At 48.0% G+C, this 23899-nt stretch overlaps 2 protein-coding genes across 2 annotated transcripts in view; one reads left to right on the top strand and one right to left on the bottom strand.

Moving 5' to 3' along the window:
- VEPH1 (ventricular zone expressed PH domain containing 1) overlaps window positions 1-23871 on the bottom strand; it is a gene marked incomplete at both ends in the record, with an annotated part of 49270 nt that extends 25399 nt beyond the window's left edge. The window contains 6 exons of the mRNA XM_082287975.1: window positions 2049-2269; window positions 6040-6249; window positions 7334-7500; window positions 20631-20805; window positions 23093-23308; window positions 23734-23871. Coding sequence (XP_082144101.1) covers window positions 2049-2269; window positions 6040-6249; window positions 7334-7500; window positions 20631-20805; window positions 23093-23308; window positions 23734-23871 — 1127 coding nt within the window. The remainder of the gene's footprint in view (window positions 1-2048; window positions 2270-6039; window positions 6250-7333; window positions 7501-20630; window positions 20806-23092; window positions 23309-23733) is intronic.
- On the top strand, window positions 11849-16713 carry PTX3 (pentraxin 3; the record flags this gene model as incomplete). Its single annotated transcript, XM_082287941.1, has 3 exons — window positions 11849-11996; window positions 12461-12982; window positions 16100-16713. The coding sequence occupies 3 exons, from the start codon at window positions 11849-11851 to the stop codon at window positions 16711-16713; spliced, it is 1284 nt and encodes a 427-aa protein (XP_082144067.1).
- Window positions 23872-23899: the final 28 nt, after the last annotated feature.

Genomic DNA, 23899 nt, shown 5'->3' with positions numbered 1-23899 from the left:
TCACCTCCTCAAACAGGATGGACAAGAAAGTTTGAAGAGGGCAAGTGGTGAGGAAAAAATAATGGAATTGTCAGCAGAATCCCAGACTGGTTTGGGTTGGAGGGACCTTAAAGCCCATCCCATTCCAACCCCCTGCCATGGGCAGGGACACCTTCCACTACCCCAGGGTGCTCCAAGCCCATCCAGCCTGGCCTTGGACACTGCCAGGGATCCAGGGGCAGCCCCAGCTGCTCTGGGCACCCTGTGCCAGGGCCTGCCCACCCTCTGAGTGAAGAACTTCCTTGTACTTAACTTAAATCCCTCCTTCCTCAGTGTAAAAGACAATTCCAAGCAGCCACAGCACTGAGGAGCAGCACTGGTGCAGCCTGTTGTGCTCAGTTCTTGCCCAGAATGAGGACTTTGAAGCTTTCTTTCCCTTTAATTGACTACACTGTACCTCTAGGCTGGACAAGTCCATTAAAACCCCATATATGTTCTTTAAAAGCCCCTCTGGGACGGAGTAACTTGCAATTTTGGGACAGTAAGGAGCAGCAGAGCATGGCCTGGTTTTAATTATGCTCCCCAGTCCCTGCATGTAAAATTCCCTGTGTCAAACAACGCCGGGCCAGCCATGGCTCTGAAGAAATCAGCTTCTCCTTGTGTAAACACACAAGTTTTGGAAGGAATGGTTATAATCCAGGCACACAGATTAAAATCCTGTTTTCCTTTCACAGCACAAACACTCTGGATTGCTGCTCTTTAGAAACCACTGCAGCTCAGTGACTGCAGCAGCTCCAGAACTGGGAGGGCACTTCCATGTTCACATCTGGACTGGTCCCACTTCCCAAGCACGAGTCAGAATCAACTCAGCTTAAATCAGCAGAGAACTCTGATTCAGCCTTGTCTGATTTAGCTGATACTCTGCTTGACACAGGCCTGAAATGTAACACCAAATAGCTAAAAACTGAAAAATCAGTATTTTGCTGTGATCTCTGACAGCCATGTTGAGATAACAAAGGCACACAGGGCTAGGGAGGGAATGAAATTTAAAAGAAATAAAGAAATAAATAAAATCAAGGAGCAGAGAGAGAAAATAATCTGTGACCACACTCACACAGACAGTGAGGCTTCTGCTCTTCAGTCAGTCCTTAACAAAGGAATTTTAGAGAAACGGGGAAGCAGCAAGATTTTGATGAAAACCTTTTCTTGTTTTTAACTGGGTATTTTTAGCAGCTCTAGAGATAAACGTTAAGCACAGAATACAATAAGGAATAGGAATATCACAGTATTTTAACAAATAAAGTAACTTTTCAGCCATAAATGGAGGGACTACGATGGGTTGTGAATGCCAAGGGCTGGTTTCTGCTGAGGTTCTGCCACCAGGTGAAGCTTGGACATTTCTCACAGCCTTGTAGTCAGATGAGGGGCTCTATCTGGGCTCCTCTCCTTTTTCAGTTTTACCTCTCTCCAGGACACCAATTAACTGTCTCTCCACTGACCTCAATGTTTTGGCTCCACCGCTCCCAGGCTGGCTCTAGCACTGTCCTTCACCTTTAGGAGTTTTCTGACATCTGTGTTCCATTTTTTCAAAGAATCACTATTCCTCTGTGCCCCTCTGACCTATTGCAGTACACACAACTCTAATTAGAAGTCTCTCACTAATTAGAAGTGGCTGCCACCATGTATTTAAATAACACTTCTATCCTCACCGTGACGAACACCACTACGCTTTAACTTCAGGATGCACAGTCAGAAGCAGCTGAGTGAGCAGAACATCTCGCTCTGGATGCTTCAGAAATCTTTTTCAGACTTTTCTTAGGCAAATCTTCACCAGGGAGCTCCGCCAGCCATTGTTCTCACCACCCTCAGCGGGCATTTTCTAGAACAAACTCAATGATAATTGTGAGGCCTGACTTCACTGATTTATTTTTAACTGAGGCTTTTTAGCTTGCTTAAGTCTACTTATCTGGGTCATGGCTTTCTTCATGGCAATGGGAATATATTTAACAGGAATTTCGCTGCCTCACAGGGCCCTGGAGAGGGCTGAGGCTCTGTCAGACCCACAGTACCTGGCTCCTGCCGCGCCGTCGGTGTCGAGCTGCCGCACGAGCAGCTTGGCGATGGCAGAGAAGCTGTTGCTCATGCGATAAATGTCCCTGCTCTGGGAGCCCAGAATGCTCGAGAAGGTGTCGGTGAGGCTCTTGATCTCCAGCAGAAGGATGTGGTGAAAGGAGTGCTCCATGTTGGCCAGCTGGTTCACCAGATACAGCAGGGACGTTCTGGCTCGCTCCTGGGCAGCGTGAGGAGATAAGAACAGCGCTGAACACAGGAATTCATTGTTTGCTGCTGCAGGGGTTTGTGTGCTGGGACTGAGTCACTGTCCCTGGGGAAGAGTGGCTGCCCCATGATGACAAAGAGGCAGCTGCCTGGTCTATTTGTGGTTACACTGAAGTGACTTTTGTTCCTCTTGGTGTTACCTAACCCAGCCTAACTCAGGACATCTTGTCTCCTCCTCAGGCCTCGAGCCAGATCCCTGAAGGCTCTTTAAGGGCCCTACATTGTTCTGGGTTGTTAGATCAGCCTGGCTCAGTGATCAGGGCCCCAGCAGCACTGAGCTCCCCTTTCACCTGTGATGCACCTGGCTCAGCTACTTCATAAAACCAGAGAATGGTTTGGAAGGGACCTTAGAGATCACCCAGTCCCACCCCTGCCATGGGCAGGGACACCTTCCATAGGCCAGGTTGCTCCAAGCCCCATCAACACCTCCAGGAATGCAGAACATCCAGCCTGGAGCTGAACATCTCCAGATCAGGGTTCCTCTGTTACAGTTGTCCTAATTGGATTGGATTCCACAGTCCTACAAATACCCAAGTGGGAAAAGCAGTGGAAAACCCAGCCACTAACTCAGGAACTCCCATCAGATCCTTCACTGGGGTAACTGGGCATGGCCCCACTCAGGGAAGCCCACTTGGTGCTCAGCAGATGGATACAGAAATTGGGAGATGTTTGGATTTCAGCGCCTGTGCTGAAACACAAACAAAGGCAAAAATAAACAGTTTTCTTCTTCCCAAGGGCCAGCAGGGAGCTCATGTGCCATGCACGTGCTCTAGGCTCTGCAGGGCCCCAGCCCTATTTCCTCCTCTCTTCTGGGACCTCATAACCAGAGAGCAAAAACTGCTGGAAGTTTGATTCCAAATCAGCTGGGCCATAAAAATACCCAGGAGACTTTGGCAGGACATGGCCCGAGCATCACGGGCAAGGCTTTTTGTGAAGAGCAAGTCAATGTAACTGAAGGAAAAGCAGCTCTGCTGCGTTGTGCCAGGACAGAGATAAATGGGAACAGTGGATCAGACCAGTTGCTTCCCTTCAGCCATATGGGGAAAACTCCAGCTACACCCTGGGCTGGGCTGATGTGACGAAGGAGCTTTTTCCTCAATGGCTTGAACGAGGTTGACTTTTTGGTGCACAGTCACTCATTTATTTGAAAGCTGATCCTTCCTCCAAGAGATAAACACAGGCTCAATTAACATTTAAAACACATTTTTGTTTTCTAAACAAACTGTGCAGCAGACTAAATGGAGGAGCAGTTTTGACCATTTTCCTGTCACTTTGATCCAGCTGGAGAGTCTCCAGCCATGCTGAAATGCTGCTACTCGCCTGGAGTGAGGTAAAAGAACAATAAACTCGCCTGAGTAATATAATATGTAACTGTTATACAAAACAAAATTACAGCAGAATAGCTCAACATGAAAGCAGCCATTATCCCTGCCACAATTCCTACCCAAAATGTTTCACAAAGCCTATTTGGATGCACATAGCCCCTTGTTATTTCAGCAGTGCCTATTGGATGGATTCGTGTATTTTCTCATAAGCAGCCCTTGCATTTTATGGCATTACATCTGCCAGAAGGTGAAGAGCTAAAGCACAAGCAATGAGGTGTGGCAAAGTGCTGTGCTTTTCCCTTAAAAACGGGTTCAGGAGGCTACTACAAGATCCCAAGGCTTTCAGGAATAACTCCAACTCCGACGTGGTTCAAAACATAGGGAAAAAAATTAAGTGTCCAATTGCCCTGAGCCCCAAGATGGTTTTTTCTTTGCACAAATTTACAGTTAAGGGACAAGTTCTGATTTCAGCTTGCCCCCTGAGAGTGTTGCTGACACCAACAGAAGTGGTGTGTGTAAACATGGGGCAACCTTTCAAATCCAGAGCTCTCCTCTCTCCTGGAGTCCCTGGAAGCACAAGAGGCTGCTTCTAGGAGCCAGCAAGGATTTGCTGCTCAGATCCGCAGTCCCGACTGTCAAGGGCCAAGCCTCAATCCTTGCCACCTCTTTTCCCCAGGCAAGCCTTCCAGTGAAATAAAACATCAACAAATAAAATTCCAGCACGGCCATTGATGTTTCCTTCCCCGCTTATTTTGCTTGGCCGGGATGGGGATGCTGATTCCCATCTGAGAAGTGGCAGCATATCCATGGCACGGCTCCGTGACAGGAAAGGGAAGAGGGGGAGAAGTGATGAGGGAGGGTTTTGGGAAGGCCTTGACATGAGGGGCTGTGGGATGAGACCATCAGAGGCACACGTGGGTTGATGGTTGGATTTGATGGTCTTGGAAGTCTTTTCCAGCCTGGGAGATTTTATGATTCCATGAGCTCACCTATGCTCAGGAATCAGTCATGGAGGCATTTCTTTCTCCTTTCAGGTGAGATGATTCTTTTTCCAAGGCCAAGTTGGATGGGGCTTGGAGCAACCTGGGATAGTGGAAGGTGTCCCTGCCCATGGCAGGGGAATGGGATGAGCTTTAAGGCCCCTTCCAACCCAAACCACTCTGTCATTTTAAGATCTTCCATAATTCAGAATTATTCACACTTTCTAGAGAGCAAAGCAAGAGAGGAGCCGTTGATCTCCTGTTGGAACATCCACCTCTGCCGCCCTTTGCGTGCTGTTTTTATCCCTGTTTGTGAATCTGGAGCGCAGGGTCCTCGGACACCAGCGACAAACACAGCAAACAAATGACAAATGTGTCCTCCCCGTGGGCTGGGATGCTGCTGAGTCAGCAGCTTCCCAAAAAATCAGACTCATGACATGGGACACGGTGCCAGCCACTCAACACTTACTCCAGGGAGATTGGAGATTAATTGTTTAGTGCAGGCTGTGTGTGCTCCGCTCAGTAGATTGGTGTAGCCACATAAACCAACAGGTTAAAAATATAAGGAGAAAATATTCTTGGAATCCTGTCTTTGTAAACTTTGTGTAGCCTGTAAGTTCCAGCACTACATGAAATCCAACAGGGCCACTTGGTTCCTCGCTTATTCTTGGTATTGGTATAAAACAATCACAGCAACAAAAGGCAAAATAAATAAATTCAGCCCCTTTGAAGTAGCAGAACTCAGTGGAAACGGAGCCTCAGAGACACCCAGATGGGGAGAGCTGGTTCAACACCCCAAAACAGAATCCGAATTAAATCCTTCGGTTCTGAGCCCAGCTGTGCTCAGCTGAGGATTGGCTGGTTAGCAACTGTAAAGCTTCTAGAAAATGCTGACTCTCAAGTACTAAATGCAGAATTAAATGTGGTCACCTGCAGATCTTACAAAAGTAAAACTTGCTGGGGGATGGAAGTAAACAAGGAGAGAACAACAAACTTCATTTGGCTCCCAGGGCCTCAATGGGATTTTGGCTCCTCTTCCCACACAACAGAAATAAGAATTACAAAGCCAAACCAAATCTGGTTTTGATTCTTCTGAGATAAATTTAATTTTACATTAATATAAAGCTCCAGATCAGTAGAAACAGCAAGGATGGTGTCTTCCTGTGCTGCACCCCCAGCGCTCAGACACCCGAGGCCCAGCCAATACACACCCAAATTAAATGCCAGAGGGGTAAGGACTGGAATAAGATGGTCTTTAAGGTCCCTTCCAACCCAAACCATTCCATGATTCTGTGGCAGGGCAGTCTGGTTACTTGTGAAGAAAGAAATACGTGGATGTATTACTTTATACAGGATTAAAAGCAACCCCAACCAACCCAATCCCAAACCCAACCAAGCCCTTTTGTATCCCACCTTACCTCATCAAGATGTCCAACAGCTCCAAAGATCTTTGCCATCTGCCCAATCAAAGTGGGAAAACTCTCCCCAGTTTCCCTCAGCGTGGGAAGGAAAGGGGCCAAGGCTGCAGGTTCGTAGCTGGATATTTCCAGAAGGATGTTTAGAACCACTTCACTGTGGTTGGGGTCTCTCAGGTGTCCAAATAAAAATGGCAAACACTCCTTCAGCACCTGTTAAAAATCAGAAACAAAGTGAAACTCTATTTTGAATTGTGAACATTATAACCAGAGGAGACACAACCAGCAGAGTGATAAAAATAAACCACTAGACTTTGAGTTAATAGAAGAGTTTTCCACCCTTGGTGACCTTTGCATGGAGCTGTTGCTGAGGTCAATCCAAGTTCAATTGAACATATGGAATAAGGGTAAGCTCTGCTTTAAGATATGGCAGTTATGCATAAATAAGGAAATGCCCAATTAAAAAATAAAAGAAGACCAAAAAACCCCCTTTACCAAATATTTTCCTTGCTCTAGGCCAGTCTATATTTTATTGATGAAAACAATGTAAGACTCAGCCTTCTTCAATGACAGAGTAAATTAAAGTACTTGTAGAAATTTTTGAGTTCCACCAGAAACTAAACAATGTGACAAGGTCAGGAGCTGGAACAGAGGGAAAAACAAGGGGCAAGACCATCATTGCATAACAAATGTGCTGTAGGTAAGTTGTCATTTCTTGTAAGAACCCAGTTTCAGGAGGCTGAGGGTGTAGTCCTTGGAGCCATCTGCCAAACCGGATGCAGTGTGTACAAGTCCCCCCCAAGGGATTAATGCAGGGTAAACACAGGCACACAAATGCACCTTGGATTCAGGGAAAATGCTGCATCTGTGGAAAAGACACTCAGACACAGACACAGGGCATAAAACAACCTGTTCTTCTGTTCTTTATTTTTGAGGATTACCAGTTCTCATCAGTTCCTAAATCCTTTTAATTGTCCTTGACATGGATTTTAATACAGTTCATGTACTCCGACAGAAACACAGTTATGGGAATTCACACTCAGCTGACAGAGGAAGAGCCAAAAACATTTGAGACAAATGGTTTAACCCAAACCTTTTGGTCCAGCAGAGTCATTGTTCTGTTCTCCATACGACTAGGTGGAAAACTTGGAATGGGGTTAAAGCATTTACAGGGAATTAGCGTAGGAAGGCACTGCCCTGCGTGTTGTGGGATTCCTCCCTCACCAAGCCTGTGAAACACAAACCCCTCCAAAGGAGGGGCAGCATTGAGCAGGGAGATATTCCCAGTGTGGTTTACCCCCAGTTCTCTCTTCCTGGCCACGGTGTGCAGGAGCCTGAGGAGGTGGAGCTGCTCGGCCGGGTCCAGCTGGGCCATGGGTGCCACCAGCTCCCGCAGGCAGGCGCGGATCGGCTGCGGCCGCTTCTCGTAGAGCGCGGGCAGCACGCGGAGCAGCATCGAGTTCCCTGGGGACACAGCAGGGACAGGGACCAGCTGTCAGGCAATGCCCAGCACTGGAGAGAGCCCCACAACACCAGCACACCCCTGGAGACACCGGCTAGAACAGTCACAGAACGGTTTGGGTTGGAGAGACCGTAAAGCTCATCGCGTTCCACCCCTGCCCTGGGCACCTTCCCCACACCAGGTTGCTCCAACCTGGCTTTGAAGGATCATCAGTACAAAACCAGGGAGGCATAAAGCTGCAGGAAATTATATATTTGGCCAAGAAGCCAAATAAATTACCAAAATAGAACAAATCATTGCAGGCGTAACAACATTGTGTAAAAAATCCCCACTAATTCCTATTAATTATCATTTTATTTCTGAATATCATGAGAACACTGCTTAATAAACTTTCAGATTTAGATGATGCTCTGTTGAGTCCTAGGCCAAACTAAGTGTGATTTCAATTAACAGAGAAACAAAAGAAGAGAGAAAGAAGGAGAGAAATGACAAAGAAACTACAAAGAAAAACGACAAAACCAGCAAAAGACAAAAATTATAATTCTTCTTTGCTGAGATGCAGATTTTCAAATTAAATAAGCATCATATGAAAGGAATAGTTGGTTAATAGAGAACTAAACACACATTTGAACAGAAATAGTTAAGGATGCCATTTCCAGGAATAGAAAGGAGCCAGAGAGAGCCAACTGCAGACAGACAGAGATATGCTAAACCCTCTCTCACACGTTTTCTTAAGATGTCTGTGCATAATGCAATTTGAAGCCCAGGCTCATACCAAAATATATAACTTCACATTGCAGTACATGCCTGCCTCCATGGATTTAAGTTTCACTTGAGCAACATATGGAAAACATCTGCCTATTTCAACCTAGCATGGCTCCTTTCTGTAAACCCTTGGAAGTCCTCACGGTCTCTTTGGATTTGGTTTCCAAGAGGAATCAGCTCTCTGGCCTGCTGCTTTTTCTCCCATTTAAATCTGAGCTGGATAACTTTGGAAGATAAGCAGATCTGTTCATGGATGGTAGCAAAAGGATATTTGGGTTCAGGCTGGAGCACGTGGGGCTCTTGCAGGATACAGAAATACACCCCAGGACACGGTTGGGTCTCACAAGCTCCCCCCGAGCCAAGAAACAAGCACATAACTCACTGCAGGTTCAGACAGCTCTGAGCCCAACAGCTCGTAATGATCCCTGAGGGGTCCTGATCCTTCGCAGGAGTGTCTCTCCACTCCAGCCAGCCACACTTCTGCACCTTCTCCTGCCTGGAGAATCCCTGGCTGCTGCCTGAAGGCCACTCCGAGCCCCCTGTGCAGCCCCAGCAGTGCCAAAGGCGAGGTCAGACCCCACTCCCACCCCACAGCAAATTTATCTTGTTCTGTTCTACACAATCACGAAGGCCAGGGGCACCAGAAAGAGATTTTGCTGATGAATCACCCTGAAAAGATGAGCAAGCTGCTCCATTCTGGCCATTTTCTAACCACATTCCCTGGGCTCTTCCTGATGTTCCCAGTGGATGTGGATAAAAAGTGTCACCACTAACACTCCATGGGATTGATGCCAAGCACCAATCCCCCCAAAGGGAGAACTTGGACATCAGGAAAAGGTTCTTCACCAGAGGGTGCTGGGCATAGCCCCGAGGCTGCCGGAGTCCCAGGGGCGTTTGGACACCGCTCCCAGGGAGGCACAGGATGGGATTGTTGGGGTGTCTGTGCAGGGCCAGGGGTGGGACTGGATGATCCTTGGGGGTCCCTTCCAGCTTGGGATTCTCAATGATAAAAAGGTGACAGGATGGATTCACTGGAACTTTTCTAGACTCATGTCATAGTTCAAAATTGAAACATTTCCTACTGATTACACCAAAAATTATTTCCTCTCCAGATGACGTCGTGCTTCCAGCACTAAGTCCTTTCTTTGCACTTGCCCTTGCTTAGTTTCCACTGGAAGTTTTCTGCCCACATGGAGCAGAGCCCTTACCCTCCAGTCAAATTTCAGCAACAACTGCAAAAGACAAAATCCCCGTATTCCTGGACAGGCAAAATTCCTCTCAGCTATGGAAGTGTGATGGGAAGGAATCCAAGAGGGAGTAATAAAAATAACAGCTTTAAGCAAGGAAAGACACCAGCCTGAGCCATGCTATTGCCTAAGCTGGGATGTCAGGGATAGGAAGGGATCTGGGAAGGAAGACTGATTATTTAGTCTGGCAAACGAGCATTTGGAGCGTGGGGTGTATCAGAGGAGTGATGCAATCACACGATGGACTGCAGCCACCAAACCTCTCGGAACAAAAAATACTTTGTGCAAGTGCAGCTTTGGGCAGTTTCCTGCAGCAAACACCGCTGGGCTGATATTCCCTAACCAAGATAAATGAAAAGCAAAGGCAATCAGAGCAATCCCCTCCCTCTGCATCGAGATTGAAGTGACCTCACTGACATGGAATTGCTTTTAAGTGAAGAACCTGTGTGCACACGTGTAAATAATCCCCGATAGCCCAGTTTAGGTCTGTTCTTCAGAGACCTCAAGAAAGGTCATCAGGCACAACCCAGCTGGCCATTTTCTGGTCTTTTCATGTTTGAGTTAGCAAGGGATCCTCAGAGCTGTTTGTTTGTCACACCTTTACGGTCTCCACGGGGATTTATGCACACACAGCTCCCCAACCTCCTGATTCCCAGAGCTCAGACAGCCGGAGGCAATATTGGGAATTACGAATAATTCACTTTTTCCCAATCTTGCTTCATCTGCCTCAATCTAAACTAAGAGCCTGAAAATATGTTTGTTGTGTGAGAACGGAAAAACATCCCACACAACTCCCTAAATACCTTCCTTCCCTCTTCCTCCCCTGCCACCCTGACCCCCAATACTTTCCAGATTAGATTTCCGCACATTTCCCAAGCAGACCTCACACTGGGAAAGAGACAGTTCCGGCACAAAGTGTGCTGCAGCTGGGGACACTCCACGGCTGCATGGCAGGCAAGGAGGGACCCCAGGGGAATGGCTGGGTGGTGCCAGCCCTGCACCCTTCGTGGAAAAGGCTGTCCCGAGCTCCAGCTCTGCCATCCAGCAGCACAGAGAGCTTGGGAAGAACAAGGGCCCTGGAGCACATTGCAGTGCCCCATGGGCAGATGGATTTTCACTCTGAAGGGAGTTTCCAAAGACAAAAGCCCAAACACTAATTTTTCCCCCCAGGATGACTCAGGTTAGGCACATATCTACCTGAAAATCATGGAATCATTTTGGTTGGAAAGGACCTCCAGGATCAGAGTCCAAGCTGTGCCCAATCCCCACCTTGTCCCCACCACCCCCACAAAGAGGAATTCCTCCCCAATATCCAAGGCACAGGTAATGCAGGTTTGTATAAGCAAAACCAGAAACACAGGGAAAGGGAAACACAGATTCCAAGTTAGATGTAATCACAGGAGGAGTTTTTTGCTGTTCTCTGGATATTTCATAGCCAATACATAACTTGTATGAGATCACCCCTAATCTCACCCATGCAAAGCATCTCTGACATGATTAATGGCCTGTTGAACCAGTAAGATTACAGAATTTAAACCAGAATAATACCAATAATACTTAGACTAAATCAATGTCTCATCCAAAAGCACCTTGCTTTGCTTTTTCAAAGGTAACAGACACAGCTCTGATCGTGCAGCTGCAGACCTGCATTTCCCAAAACGGGATACAGCACTAACAAATTATCCACGGAGTGATAGTGGTGTAAGTGCTAATTAGGGCTGGAAAAGCAGAACCCTAGCAGAACCCTTAAGAGTTCTCCCTTATTGCTTAAAGCAATAAACTGTTGGTATATAACAGAATTTATTATATAACAGTGCCCAAACTCTCCAAAAAAGCTGCACTATTTAGCTAAACCAGACACGTGTATCCAAAGCAACTCCAGGTATGTTTATTTTTCTACCAATCCCCTCCAGAGCCCTGGCACACACCGACCACAAACTGAACTTGCAGGGAACGCCTTCTTTTCCACAAATAACACAAAACACCGCAACCGGCTCGGCCAGCGCAGTGCGAGCGCTCCCAGCCCCTCGCGTCGCTGCACGTTCCAATCCACCCTGGGGCAAGAGCAGCTTCCCCCCGTTTTTGCCCCCGACCAGTCAGAACATCCCCGGGCAAGCCCGGAGGGCTGGGATCGAGCTCGCTGCCCGCCCCCTGCCCCTCCCGGCCGGGAGCGCTCCGGTTACAGCGCGGCCGCTCATTCATTCGGCCCGAGGCGCTCGCAGCCTTTATAGGGGCTCGCAGCCTTTATTAGGCACTCGCCACGCTCGCACAGTCCCGGCTCTGCTGCAGCCCGAGCAGCTCCACGCAGCCCCGCGATTGTCAGGAAGCGGCCACGAGAATGCTGCCCCAAGAACTCCTGTCTCTGCTCACGCTGTTCTGTGTTTTCAGGGCTTCTGGCTCTGTGCTGGATGAAGACAATGACTACGAGCTCATGTACGTGAACCTGGATAACGAAATCGAAGGTCCTGCCCCTGGGACTGAGGAAGGTCAGTAAATTCAAACTGAATTTGGGTTGCTGCCTCGCTCTTGTACGAGTTATTACTGCAAACATACTTTCTGTTTTTTAGAGGGAGAAGCTCGTGCTTGTAGCAGCAGATTCTTTTGGGCAATAATGGTAAAGCCCTTGGATGGGGTGCCTTGGACTGTGCTTTAGACTCTTTATCTCTCGGTTTTTCTGCAAAAGGTGTTGCTGGCACAGAGGTTTAGGATCTCTGTAGCCACACCACTGCACTGTTCTGTCCTGATACAAAGGGAAAGGCACTGGCCCCACCATGGTAAGGGGCTGGAACCAGATTGTCTTTAAGGTCCCTTCCAACCCAAACCAGTCTGTGAGTCCGTGGTTCTGTGACAGGCTGGAGAGCACAAGCCTTGCACAGAGCCAGATTTTGCCAAACGCTGCCATTTAAAACTCAGTACAAAGGAATAGTGACATCCGTATGTTCCCTTCCAGCTGCTTCGTGCGACTGCCAGCGGGAGCACAGCAAGTGGGACAAGCTGTTCATCATGCTGGAGAACTCGCAGATGAAGGAGAACATGATGCTGCAGGCTCTGGAGGAGCTCCCCAGGGCGGACCTGCAGACCCTGAAGGCAGAGCTGAGCCAGCTCACCACCACCCTGGCGGGCACCTTCGCCACTGTCACCTCCCACGTGGTGGCCCAGGTGGAGCAGGTGCTGGTGAGGAGCAGGGACCAGGCCGAGGAGGCCAGGAGGCTGCAGGAGTCGGAGCAAGGGAAGGTTCTGGAGCACGTCCTGCAGCTGAGCCACAACGTGTCCGTGAGGCTGGGCTGGCTGGAGAGCGCCTGGCACAGGAGGGCCGAGGAGCAGGCGCAGGAAACAGCTCTGCAGCAGGATAAATTCGATGCCAGCAGAGGGGACAATCTCATCCTGAACTCGGTGTGGAAGGAGCTGCAGCAGACCCGGGCTGAGCTGAGGGCATCGCAGCAATGGGCGGCTCAGCACCTGCTGCCAGCGGGTAAGTCCAGTGTGCTCCACCCGAGAGCTCTGGGGAGGGCCCTTCCAAACAGGGATCCACAAACTCCTCCAAAGCAACCTCAGGAGCAGCAAGGCAGCTTTGAACAGGCTATGCATAAAGGGGGGAACCCCAGAACTTGTGGGAAAAGAGGCACTGAGCTTTTTAAACGTGGGATGAAAGAAAGGTTTCATCAAAGTCCTTGTGCAGGGCAGAGCCAGCCAGGATCCCACCTCCTCCAGGCTCTCCGAGATCAAAGCCATTGTCAGAGAGCAGCAAATGTATTTTAGACATCCAGATTATGTTCTCTCAGCCTTTGCCTTCCCAGCTGGTGACTCCTGTGCATTCACACCAGCCACAGGGCTCTCCTGTTGCCACTCCTTCCTCTTCCTAAACTAACATCTCACCAACTCCAGTGCCCAAGAGCTGGACATGCTGCTGCTGCCAGCCAAGCACACTTCCAGAGCAGGGAGGGCACATTCCCTGCATGCAGGGTCAGGGCAGAATATTCCTTCTGGCACAGAGAAACCAGTAACCCGTGCTGCTGTTGCTTGGGGGATTTTCCCCCTTCCAAAACATTTGCTCTGCTCAGTGATGTGGCCATAGAAAGGTGGGCTCAGACCTCAAATCCCAACTCAGCTTTTTTGTGCAGTGCAACAAGACACCCCAAAAAGCAGCAGCTTGGGTGTGGCAGAGCAGCCCCTCAGTTGTTTAAAGTGTGGGTGCCAAATTAGCATGTGCCAGATAAACTGCATTGGTATCACCCTGCCCACCAGCGAGCTGTCACTGCCTGGCTTCCCAGTGCTGATTAATGGCTCTGTTTTACACAAATATAAGTTATTGCAACCTAAACCCCCCCCCAAAATCTACCCCCGCAGGGTGGGTGCCTAGGAAGGAGGGGGTGCAGCATCTCCAGAGTGAACTCTTACAGCAGGGAGCAAAGAGGAGCAGCCTGTAATTGCTAAAGCCAAGGCAACAACACAGCCACAGCACCGTTTACATCAAAGCTTTTACAGCCTGCCCAAATCCATCCTTTGATGCCGGGCACCAACTCAGCTTTAGAAGTCAATTGTTTTCACTGCTTTATCACCACACCTCAGAAATCTTTGTGTGCTGGGAGTGGATCTTTGAGCATATTCCTCTTCTCCCCAAACACAAACCTCGCAGAGAGCATGATCTCATTCCTTATCTCCCTGTAACCCAGCCAGCCTAGCGCTACTCTGCTCTAGGTGAGAGCAACAAACTCGATCTGCTTTGAGGATCATCAGTGGAAATTCAGTTTATTTCCACTGGTTCCTACATGATTTTACATACAACCACCATACTTCTTAATTTAAAGGCTACATTTTAAGTACTTCCAGAGTATCTTTCCAGATTTTTTTTCAAGGGAATTTTTAGCAACTGACTTTAATTTCTCACATCTTGACTTACTGCCAGCCATACTCTTGAGGGGTTTTCTAATCACACTTTTTTGTTCTTCACTGAGGCTGGTTTTAATTTTGATTCAGCTTTGATAATAAAGCCTGAAAGCCTGCTAATTAAAAGCTTTTTCACAATAGTGCTCCTAAATAGCATTTTAAGGAGACTCCCCAGCAGCTGCTCACTGACCCTTCCCCTCCTCAAAAGGGTCAAATAGGAGATGTAAAATCTGCTCAAAGCTGGAGGGAAGCAGCCCATGAAATACCACAGCAGCTCAGTCCTGGAGGGCACAAAGAATCCTTCATTCCCTGGAGCAGAAATTTCCACACACGTTTTAGACATTTCAGATCCTCCAGCTTCTTTAAACAGGAAATGAAGCAGCTTAATTGGAGAAGGGGCTGCTTGTTCCCTCCTGTCACCTTGGATATTAACTTAGGTACAACCAGGGAACAGCACAGAAACCACCAGAAATGTCTTGGCTTTAGTGACCACCAGTTGCTTTCCCAAGTTGCATAAATTTCTGTTAGTGATTTTAACTGATCTAATTTCTGTTATCAACCCTTTGATGAATCGGACATGAGAGAAGAACTAGTTTAAAAGTATCAGTTGTCTCATAACTTCCCCTGTTTAACCAGTGCCCATGAATGTTCCTGACCAAGAAATCCTAAGGGCAGGGCCAGGAAAGGGAGCCATTATCTTAATTAAATAAGCAAGCCCAGCTCAGCATGTTCCTGCCAACATTTTCTGCTTTTCAGAAGCTCCTGTGCCCTGATGCCCATGATGTTATCCATGGCACAGCCTCCCACCCTATGCTGGGAATGCCACAGTATCCAAACCTGTTGTTTGAGGGGATCCCTGACCCCCTTCCCTCAGCACAGCGTTGGTATTTTCACTACTCCGCACTTAGAACAGAGGATAAATCAAGACCTCAGTGGCACCAAGGGAAGGTTACCCAATTACCTGGCATAATTACCCAATTTCAAGGGCTAAAGGAGTCCCTCTCCCGGGAGGTGGTGCTGCATTCAGGGCCTCAGGAAACTGGCCTTCCCAAGGGAAGTGGCAGGGCAGGCAGGCTGCATTAACCCTGGAGATGCCTTGGATGTCACAGGACTGCACAGTGCCCCACCCGTGCAGGCAGGGAAGAGCAGAGAGACTCCTGCAGCCGGATTATCCCTTGCCATAGTGTCCAGCAAATTCCTCCATCAGCTCTGGCAGCTCCTTCACAGCATCCTGGGGTGGGTTCCTGCATCCCACTGGATCAGCTGAGCTCTCAGCTCCCTTTGGGAAGCCTGGAAGCAAGCACTAGATCAGGCATTGGGACAGACTTCCCAGAGAAGTAATGGAGTCCCCATCCCTGGAAGTGTTCAAATGGGTGGATGTGGCACCTGAAGGCCTGGTTTAGTGATGAACATGGTGGTGCTGGGCTGGAGTCGGACTCCACAGAATCATGGAAGGTTTGGGATGAAGGGATCTTAAAGATCATCTCATTCCAATCCCATCTGCCACGGGCAGGGACACCTTTCCCTATCCCAAGTGCTCTAAGCCCTGTCCAACCTGGCCTTGGACGCTGCCAGGGATCCTGGGGCAGCCACAACTTGGTGATTGTAGAGGTCTTGTCCAGCCTTAATGATTCCATGCTATGCTGTGCACACACAAATAAACCAGTTCTTATTTACCTCACAACATTCTAAACCTTTCCAGGCTGTGAAACCGCAATTCTGTTCCCCATGCGCTCCAGAAAGATCTTTGGGAGCGTCCACCCGACCGCTGGAATGAGCCTGCGCTCCTTCACTGCCTGCATCTGGCTCAAGGTGACCGAGGCCTTGGACAAAACCATCGTCTTCTCCTATGGAACCAAGTTCAACCCCTACGAAATCCAGCTGTACCTGAGCCGGGACTCGGCCCTGCTCGCTGTGGGGGGTGCCCAGCACAAGCTGGCTGCCAGAAATGTGGTTATTCCTGGGAAGTGGCTCCACCTCTGTGGCACCTGGAGCTCGGAGAACGGATCTGCAGCCCTGTGGGCACAGGGGGAGCTCGCAGCCAGCGCCCTGGACCTGGCTGGTGCTCACACCATTCCCGACGGAGGCATCCTGCAGCTTGGGCAGGAGAAGAACGGCTGCTGCGTGGGAGGGGGGTTTGATGAAGCTCTGGCCTTCTCGGGGAAGCTGACTGGCTTTAACCTGTGGGACCGAGTGCTCAGCCCCGCCGAGGTGACAGCCCAGAGCGCTGGGGACACCTGTGGCACCCGGGGCAACATCGTGGGCTGGGGGGTCACGGAGGTGCTGCCCTACGGAGGAGCCCAGTACGTGTCCTAAAGCCTGGTTTCTGCCCAGGGCGTGGACTTCACAGAGCTGAACGTCAATATTACAGTGACCAGAGCTGCAGGAGCCCCTGTCTCTGGAATTCCCAAAGAATATCAGCGCTGCAAGTTCACAGACCGAGGTACTGCGGAGATGGGATTCGATCTCTGCCTGCTGTCCTGGAAAAACACTGAAAACACACCCACAGATCAAGGCATGGCATTGGAAAAGCTGTTCCTGGGGTCAGGCAGCTCTGTCTCTCCAGTGCAGGGTTTTCTGATGTATAAAGTGAGGGTCACCATGGACATTCAGGAGCCAAACCGTGCTCCTGACATCCCTGCTGAGCTTTGGAGAACAGACAGAGCAGCTGTGGCTGCCCCTGGATCCCTGGAAGCATCCAAGGCCAGGTTGGATGGGGCTTGGAGCAACCTGGGTTACTGGAAGGTGTCCCTGCCCATGGCAGGGGTGGGATGGGATCAGCTTTAAGGTCCATTCCAACCCAAACCATTCCAGGCTCTTCCAGTCCTTGTGTTCTATAGTGTTAAAATGTGAATTTTACAGAGGAACCCAAGTCAAGGGATGTGTTGTCTATTAGTTGTTGTTAGTAATTTGTAGACTCTTAAGAAAGCTAGCTCCTTGTTTACAGCATTATTTATGCCACAGATTGATATAAAAATAATATTCCCCATCATAATCTGATGCTACATTGGGAGAAAATGCAGCTGTATTATATTGTACATTGACTTTGTGATAATTTTATTGAAATTATTTTTGTAAAGTTGTTTTGTAAATAAAGATACTTTACTAGACTAAAACTCTCTACTGGTCTCATAAACCAAAATTCTGAGCCAAGTCCCAAATGGGACTTTTTCCATGTTTTGAACCATGAAGTTTTAGCTGCTGATAGAGAAAACATAAATAGCAACATCTCACAGGAGCAGAGAGACCCCATGCACAATCCCAGCCCTCTGGGGCCAGGTTTTAAGGTACATTTGAGCTTGTTTGCTGCCCTCAGGGGGCTTGCACAAGACAGAATTTCTGCTCATTGCCGGTGATTCTCTTCTCTCTCACACACACTTATCCCAAATCCAGTAAAAGCTTAGGGCTGGATACAGAGCACAATGGCAGCTGCAGAGAGCTGAGGAGCTGGTGATGATTTTCATGTAGAAAACAGAGCACAAGCAGAGAATGATGAATAGCTGCTTACTGGATATGTAACCATTAACAAGAACCATTACTTGCTACCTGTTGAAACAAACCTCTGAACAAGTTATCATGAGGCATGTCTTATTCAAAGCAATTCCTATTCCCCCTGGAAGCAGCCCATCCTTCTTCTCTATTCCCATGTTTCCACGTCTCTCTCATTCTCTACAGATGTCCTAAGAACACACTTTGACAAATTTCTTGACATGTTGCTGCTACGCTTCCTCCTGACCATGACAAATCCTTGCTGCCCGGATACAAAAGTAGTAAAAAAAGGTAAATTCCCCTTTCCTGTGCCATTCAAGGGGGTTGTGCTTCATACCTAAAGTTATACGACCTGCTCCAAAGTTTTGGCAGCACTGCTTATTTAAGGGAAAAAGAATTGCCCTGACTGCTGGAATTTCTCCTGTTACCCAGCAATAAAAATGTATCTAAGTTATAAACGCTTGGCAGTAAACTTGACAAAAATCCCTCGCTAAGTAATATCTGCAAATAACCTTAGCTAGAGAACAATGAAATATTACCTCTGTTCATCTCTGGCAGCCAAAACCCAGATCTTCAGAGCTACAAAAACACTTGGGGTCCCAACATTGTGCAAGGGCAAAACCACTCTCAAATCCTCCCTCTGTTCAGTGCCCTCCATTAAGTGAAAACAAATGTCCACGAAATGCAGCAGGAAAAGGAAAATCCTCAGAAAGATCCCCAGAAATCCTTCCTGGCTGCTTCTCTTACTGCAGCTCATACCTGAAATGCTTTGTTTTGGAAGGAGCCTTCGGCTATCTGTGCTCAGGTTTGGCAGAGGAGCCAAGGCAAAGCCAGTCCTTCCATCCTCACTGACTCGCTGGGAAAACTTGCCTCTTCCCAAGTGCTGTGCTCTTCCCTTATCACCTCCCAAGACCAGCAAAGCTTTCCCACAGCCCAGAACCACAACTCACCTCCACCAGCACACTTCTCTCCTTCCTTCCTCAACTACACCTTCCTTAGTCAACAGTCTGGAAAACACCAAAGAAACAGTATTTGGGGGGAATTTGGGCTCCAGTTATGGACAAGCCCCTGCAATCCGGCTCCTGCACTGCCAACACAAATGAAGGAGCGAGGCTGAGCCACAGCCCAGCACCACGGGATGCCTGAACTCCTTTGGAAGGTGGAGCAGCCACGGGACTCTTGGATTACAGGGCAGAGTTGCTGCTGTCCCCTGGGAATGGGAATAAATCGGGGTGAGCCCTGGTGCTGAGGGCCGGTGCCAGCGCAGGGCCGGCAGCCCAGGCGTGCTCCGAGCCCACACCCGCTGGAGCAGAGCGCCCAAACTCCTTCTAAAGAGCTCCTTTTTAGCTAAGAAGATAAGAACCCGGTTATGCAGCCAAAGAGTTGCCCCAAGTCATGAAAAGCTCCAGTTCCTCTCCAACATTTGCAGGCAAGGGGCCAAAGTTTGCTGTGCCTGGTGCCACGAGGCTGGGCCCCGTCTGTGCAGCCCCACAACGCGGCTTTGTCTCCACAAACAGCCTCGGAAATCCATCCTCAGCAGCTCTGCCTCCTGCTCCCCGTGCCCCTGCACAAACACACTCTGAGGGCAGCTCGCAGCCTGCTGCGAACCCAGCTTTTCACGCCTCAAACACGAACTGTGTGCAGGGCCATGAAGCCGCTACACAAACCGCATCACTCTGCCCGTTCAAAGCGGCCTCTTCCAGGCTGGAATTCCCAAACCTGCTATCCACAGCAACATCTGCTGGTGCAAGGACAGAAGTACACGGCTCGGCCGTGCTGGAACCTCCAGATGTGAGCGGGAATCGCTTTTCCCAAAGCTGTGAATATATTCACTGTTTCTTTCTGTTCCTACCCCAGAGTTACAAGTGGCAACGCACGGCGTTAACACATTAATAGTAAGCCTTGAAAGAATAAATTAATCAATTAATTTATAAATTAATAAATACAGCATGCACTCATTTAATTTGAGGGCTGAACATCTTCATAACGACGTTCTTTTAATAATTAGTTATTGCTATTTGCTGCTATTGCCCCTACTTGAAGGGGAACAGTGATTTTACCACTGCAGTAGCACTGTACTGCAACAAACACTGTGAACTTTATTACTCCAATTCAATTGGACTTCCTTTTATAGAGGAACAAATACTTTTGGCTTTTTAAACCACAAAAAATAAAATGTAAAGAGCTTAGCAACATTGTTCTATATAAAGGTAATAACACAGGCAAAATTAAAGAACCACTACAAAGCTTTTATATCTTCCATCTGACTATTTCACCACAGAATGGGATTAATTTCATTCCCATTTCTCTTTTGGAGCCTTGCCAGTGACACTAAGAGGAAGGATAAGAGCTCCAAGGCTGGTGCCTCATATCAGGGCTGGTATTTTGGAGTCCATTAGCAGGGAATATTAATGAGAACAGATGTATTTCCTGCCCTGTGGGTCAGCCAATCCATACCAAAACTTCCAGAGGTGCAGTAAATTCACATATTCCTTGATACAGTCTGTTATTAGCATGTGATTAATACATTTGATCACATTTATAGATATTTCCATAGGTCTGCTTTATACATCTCATACATTTTTATGCATGATTTGTTTAATGGTTGGATTGATCCTGGAGCCTTTCCCACCCTTTGTGATTGACTGATGCTGTAAGATAATGGTTCTGTGCATGCCCAACACAGCCTCACTGATCTAATGGTCACACACTTGGACTAAACCCAAACTCTGGGGTGGGCCTACCTTGAAGGACACTCCTGACAATGGTTTCTGTGTGCTCGGCCAGCAGCTCTGCCTTGGCAATGGCAGCCAAGGACAGGTAACTGGACATGTTCCTGCACAGCTCCTTATTGCCCCTCTGCAGGAATTTCACTGCCACTGGCACAGCCAAGGCCATCACTGGAGGCCGGTTGTAATTCTGCAAAAACACAGGGGAAAAAAAAATGATTGATATAAAGTCTCGTGCTGGGCAGAGTAGGGGAACAAAAGTCAAAGCAACAAGGGGAAAAGAGCAAAAAACCTGTCCAGAAAGGCCATGTTTTGGTACCACCAGTGAAGGAAGGCATCAAAGAAAGTGCACATGCAGAAATTTAAAACTACTGCAGCAGGAAATGTTAATAATGGCCCTATTTTTATCTTCTGCTAGAGGAAGCAGAAGTGCACTAATAAAATATGTGGTGCATAAATATAAATAAATATAAATAAGATATATAAGAAATGAAGTGCACTAATTAAATATTAACATTTCTAGCAAGAAATTTTGTGTTTGGTGCTCCCTGGGAAAACAGAGGCTGTATCCATCAGCCCCAAAGCACAGGAAACACCTTGGAGCAGCCATTCCCAGTAACTGCCCTGGGAACTTGCTCACAATGTAATAGCTTTAGTATTGATCAATAATTATTCTGTAATCATTAGGATTTCTTTTTGTTATTTAAACTCACAGAATCCCAGAGTGGTTTGGGTGGGAAAGGTCCTCAAAGCCCATCCAGTGCCACCCCTGCCATGGCAGGGACACCTCCCACTGTCCCAGGCTGCTCTCAGCCCCAATGTCCAGCCTGGCCTTGGGCACTGCCAGGGATCCAGGGGCAGCCCCAGCTGCTCTGGGAAACTCCAGCCAATTTCTCTGAACACTGAGGTTTTCCAGGACTGCAAACTCCTCTCCTTAAAATATCTCCAAGCATCAGGAACCTCAGGGTCCCTGAGTGTATACTTGGGTTTTGAATCAAGGTCAGAATAGGTCTTCTGCTATTGTTTATACAACAAATTATGTGTACAAACCACACACACCCAGTGCCTGCTAAATTCCCAAACCAGTAGGACACATTTGTGTGGAACTGGGGACCTCGATTCCCTCTGGAGCCTCCTTAACCAGTGCTCTGCTCTCCAGTCAGTTCTGAGCAGCTCTCTGAAACTGGAGCACATCCCTGTTTCTGAAAATAATCCTGCAATGTGATTATGTTTAATTAGCAGCTGAAATCCCAGGCAACCCCTGGAACCCAGACATTTCAGACAGCAACAGAACAGTGCAAAGGAAGGCAGAGCAGACTTTCTGGACTTTCATTCTGGAGCAGCTCTGAACAGAATAAATTTAGACTGAGAAAACCCCAAATCTGTTATTCCACAGAGTTTAAGTGGCTCTGAGGGTTTTTCCTTGGAGCAGAGACTTGCCAAGCAGTGACCACTCCCTTCCAGAGACCCCTGAGGAAGAAGGGGCTGCAGCCACCCCTTGGTGTCAAGACAGATAATTCTGGCAGCTGCCATATGACCGAGAGCTGCATCTTTAATGAGAAAAGCCCTTCAAATAAATGGAGCTTTCTGCAGCAGCATGTTTAAATCAACATAATGCCTCGTTATGTTTGGCTGAGACACCACTGAGCAGGAGCCAAATGCTGCTCCAAGTTATTGCTCTGCTACTCCACACAAAGAATGGGAAGATAAGGCTTGGCTCTCTGACTAGCATTTAAAAGATCTAAGAGAATTCCAAAGAACAGTTCTTTTCCCCCCTCTTCCAATAAAGATAAAATCCTTAGTTAAGAAAAGGTCTGAATTCAGAGGGAAGGAGAAAGGTTTCATTTGATCCATGATAAACATCAGGGCAGGAAGGCACACTTAGAAAATGTGGAGGTGACAATGAAGAGCAGATTTCAATAAAGTGATACAGTGATGTTTGCAAACCTTGGGGACCTCCCTGCTGCTGCTATCAACAGAGACCTGCCTGAGATCCAGCCCAGCTGGCAGATATTCCTTATTGTTCCAACTGTCCCCCACATCTGCTGTAAAACCTCATTTTATACCTTTTTTTTTTTAATGCAAAGGAACTTGCCAATAACAGCTCTGTTTCAGGGAGCAGTAAATGTACTTTTGTAGCTCAGCTGTGGCTGCCCCTGGATCCCTGGCAGTGTCCCAGGCCAGGCTGGACACTGGGGCTTGGAGCAGCCTGGGACAGTGGAAGGTGTCCCTGCCGTGGCAGGGGTGGCACTGGATGGGCTTTAAGGTCCCTTCCCACCCAAACCAGTCCATGATTCTATGAGCTACCTCAGTGGCTTCAGGACAGAAGGAATCAGTAACAGGGCAATTCCCCAAGCTCTCAATTTTAAACACAACCACTCACAAGCACCCAAAAAAAGAGTTACAAAAGCATTTAAAAAGTAGAACTGAATTGGCAATGAGTGCACCGGACTCGCTGGCTTCCAGCCCAGTTCTACCTGCAAGATGCAGCTCATGATGTCAGATGCAATTTTGGCATGTGGGGCATCCTCGTCTTTCCCAGTGGGCTTCAGGTTGTGCTCCAGACACGACTCCCAGAGGGCCACCAGGGCTTTCCCGTGCTTTTCGATGGATGCGGTTTCCCGGATGGCCGCGGTGATCCGGGTGATGCAGATCTCCACCACAGCCTGGTCGTTGTCATTGGTCTGGTAGTCCTGGGGCACAGGAAGGGACATTTGCAATGAATTGGTTTGCCAGGACTCCACAAAATTCAGTTTTCAAAGCAGTCCAATGTCCATTTTCCCACACCCACCTTTACAACAAATGCTCAGCGCGATTAAGCTCTGGAACTTGTCATCCCACAGAACTTAATTCTCATTACTGTGAAGGTATGGACCCCTGAAGTCTCATTTAATCTTTATAATAATTTTTATTAAGTAGTTATTTAAAGCATATTAAAGATGAACTTGAAATATCTTTCAAGGAAAACCAGCTGGTGGGAACTGGATTTTGTCACCACATTTTTATATCTTACACTTTGCTCTTCAAGTCTTATCAGAAATTTAAATTATGTCCCCACCTTTATTTATACATTATATTTAATCTCATGAAAAATTATTAATGACAATATTTCACTCACTGCAGCTGAACTAATGATTCTGATCTGTTCAAGAGCTTCGGAGAGGCTTCCTTCGATCTCAGCATCCTCCAGGGAGAAGAGATCCCCTGCCCGGGAAAGGTCCTTCTGTGCCAAAACCAGCCTGAAGAGATGATGCATGGCCCTGCTCAGCCACCCTCTGCAGGCA

The sequence above is a fragment of the Coloeus monedula genome (assembly GCF_965178545.1).
Source record: "Coloeus monedula genome assembly, chromosome: 10".
Classification (NCBI taxonomy): domain Eukaryota; kingdom Metazoa; phylum Chordata; class Aves; order Passeriformes; family Corvidae; genus Coloeus; species Coloeus monedula.
Note: the sequence above shows the minus strand (reverse complement) of the source record. Positions and strands in the feature narration are given on the sequence as shown.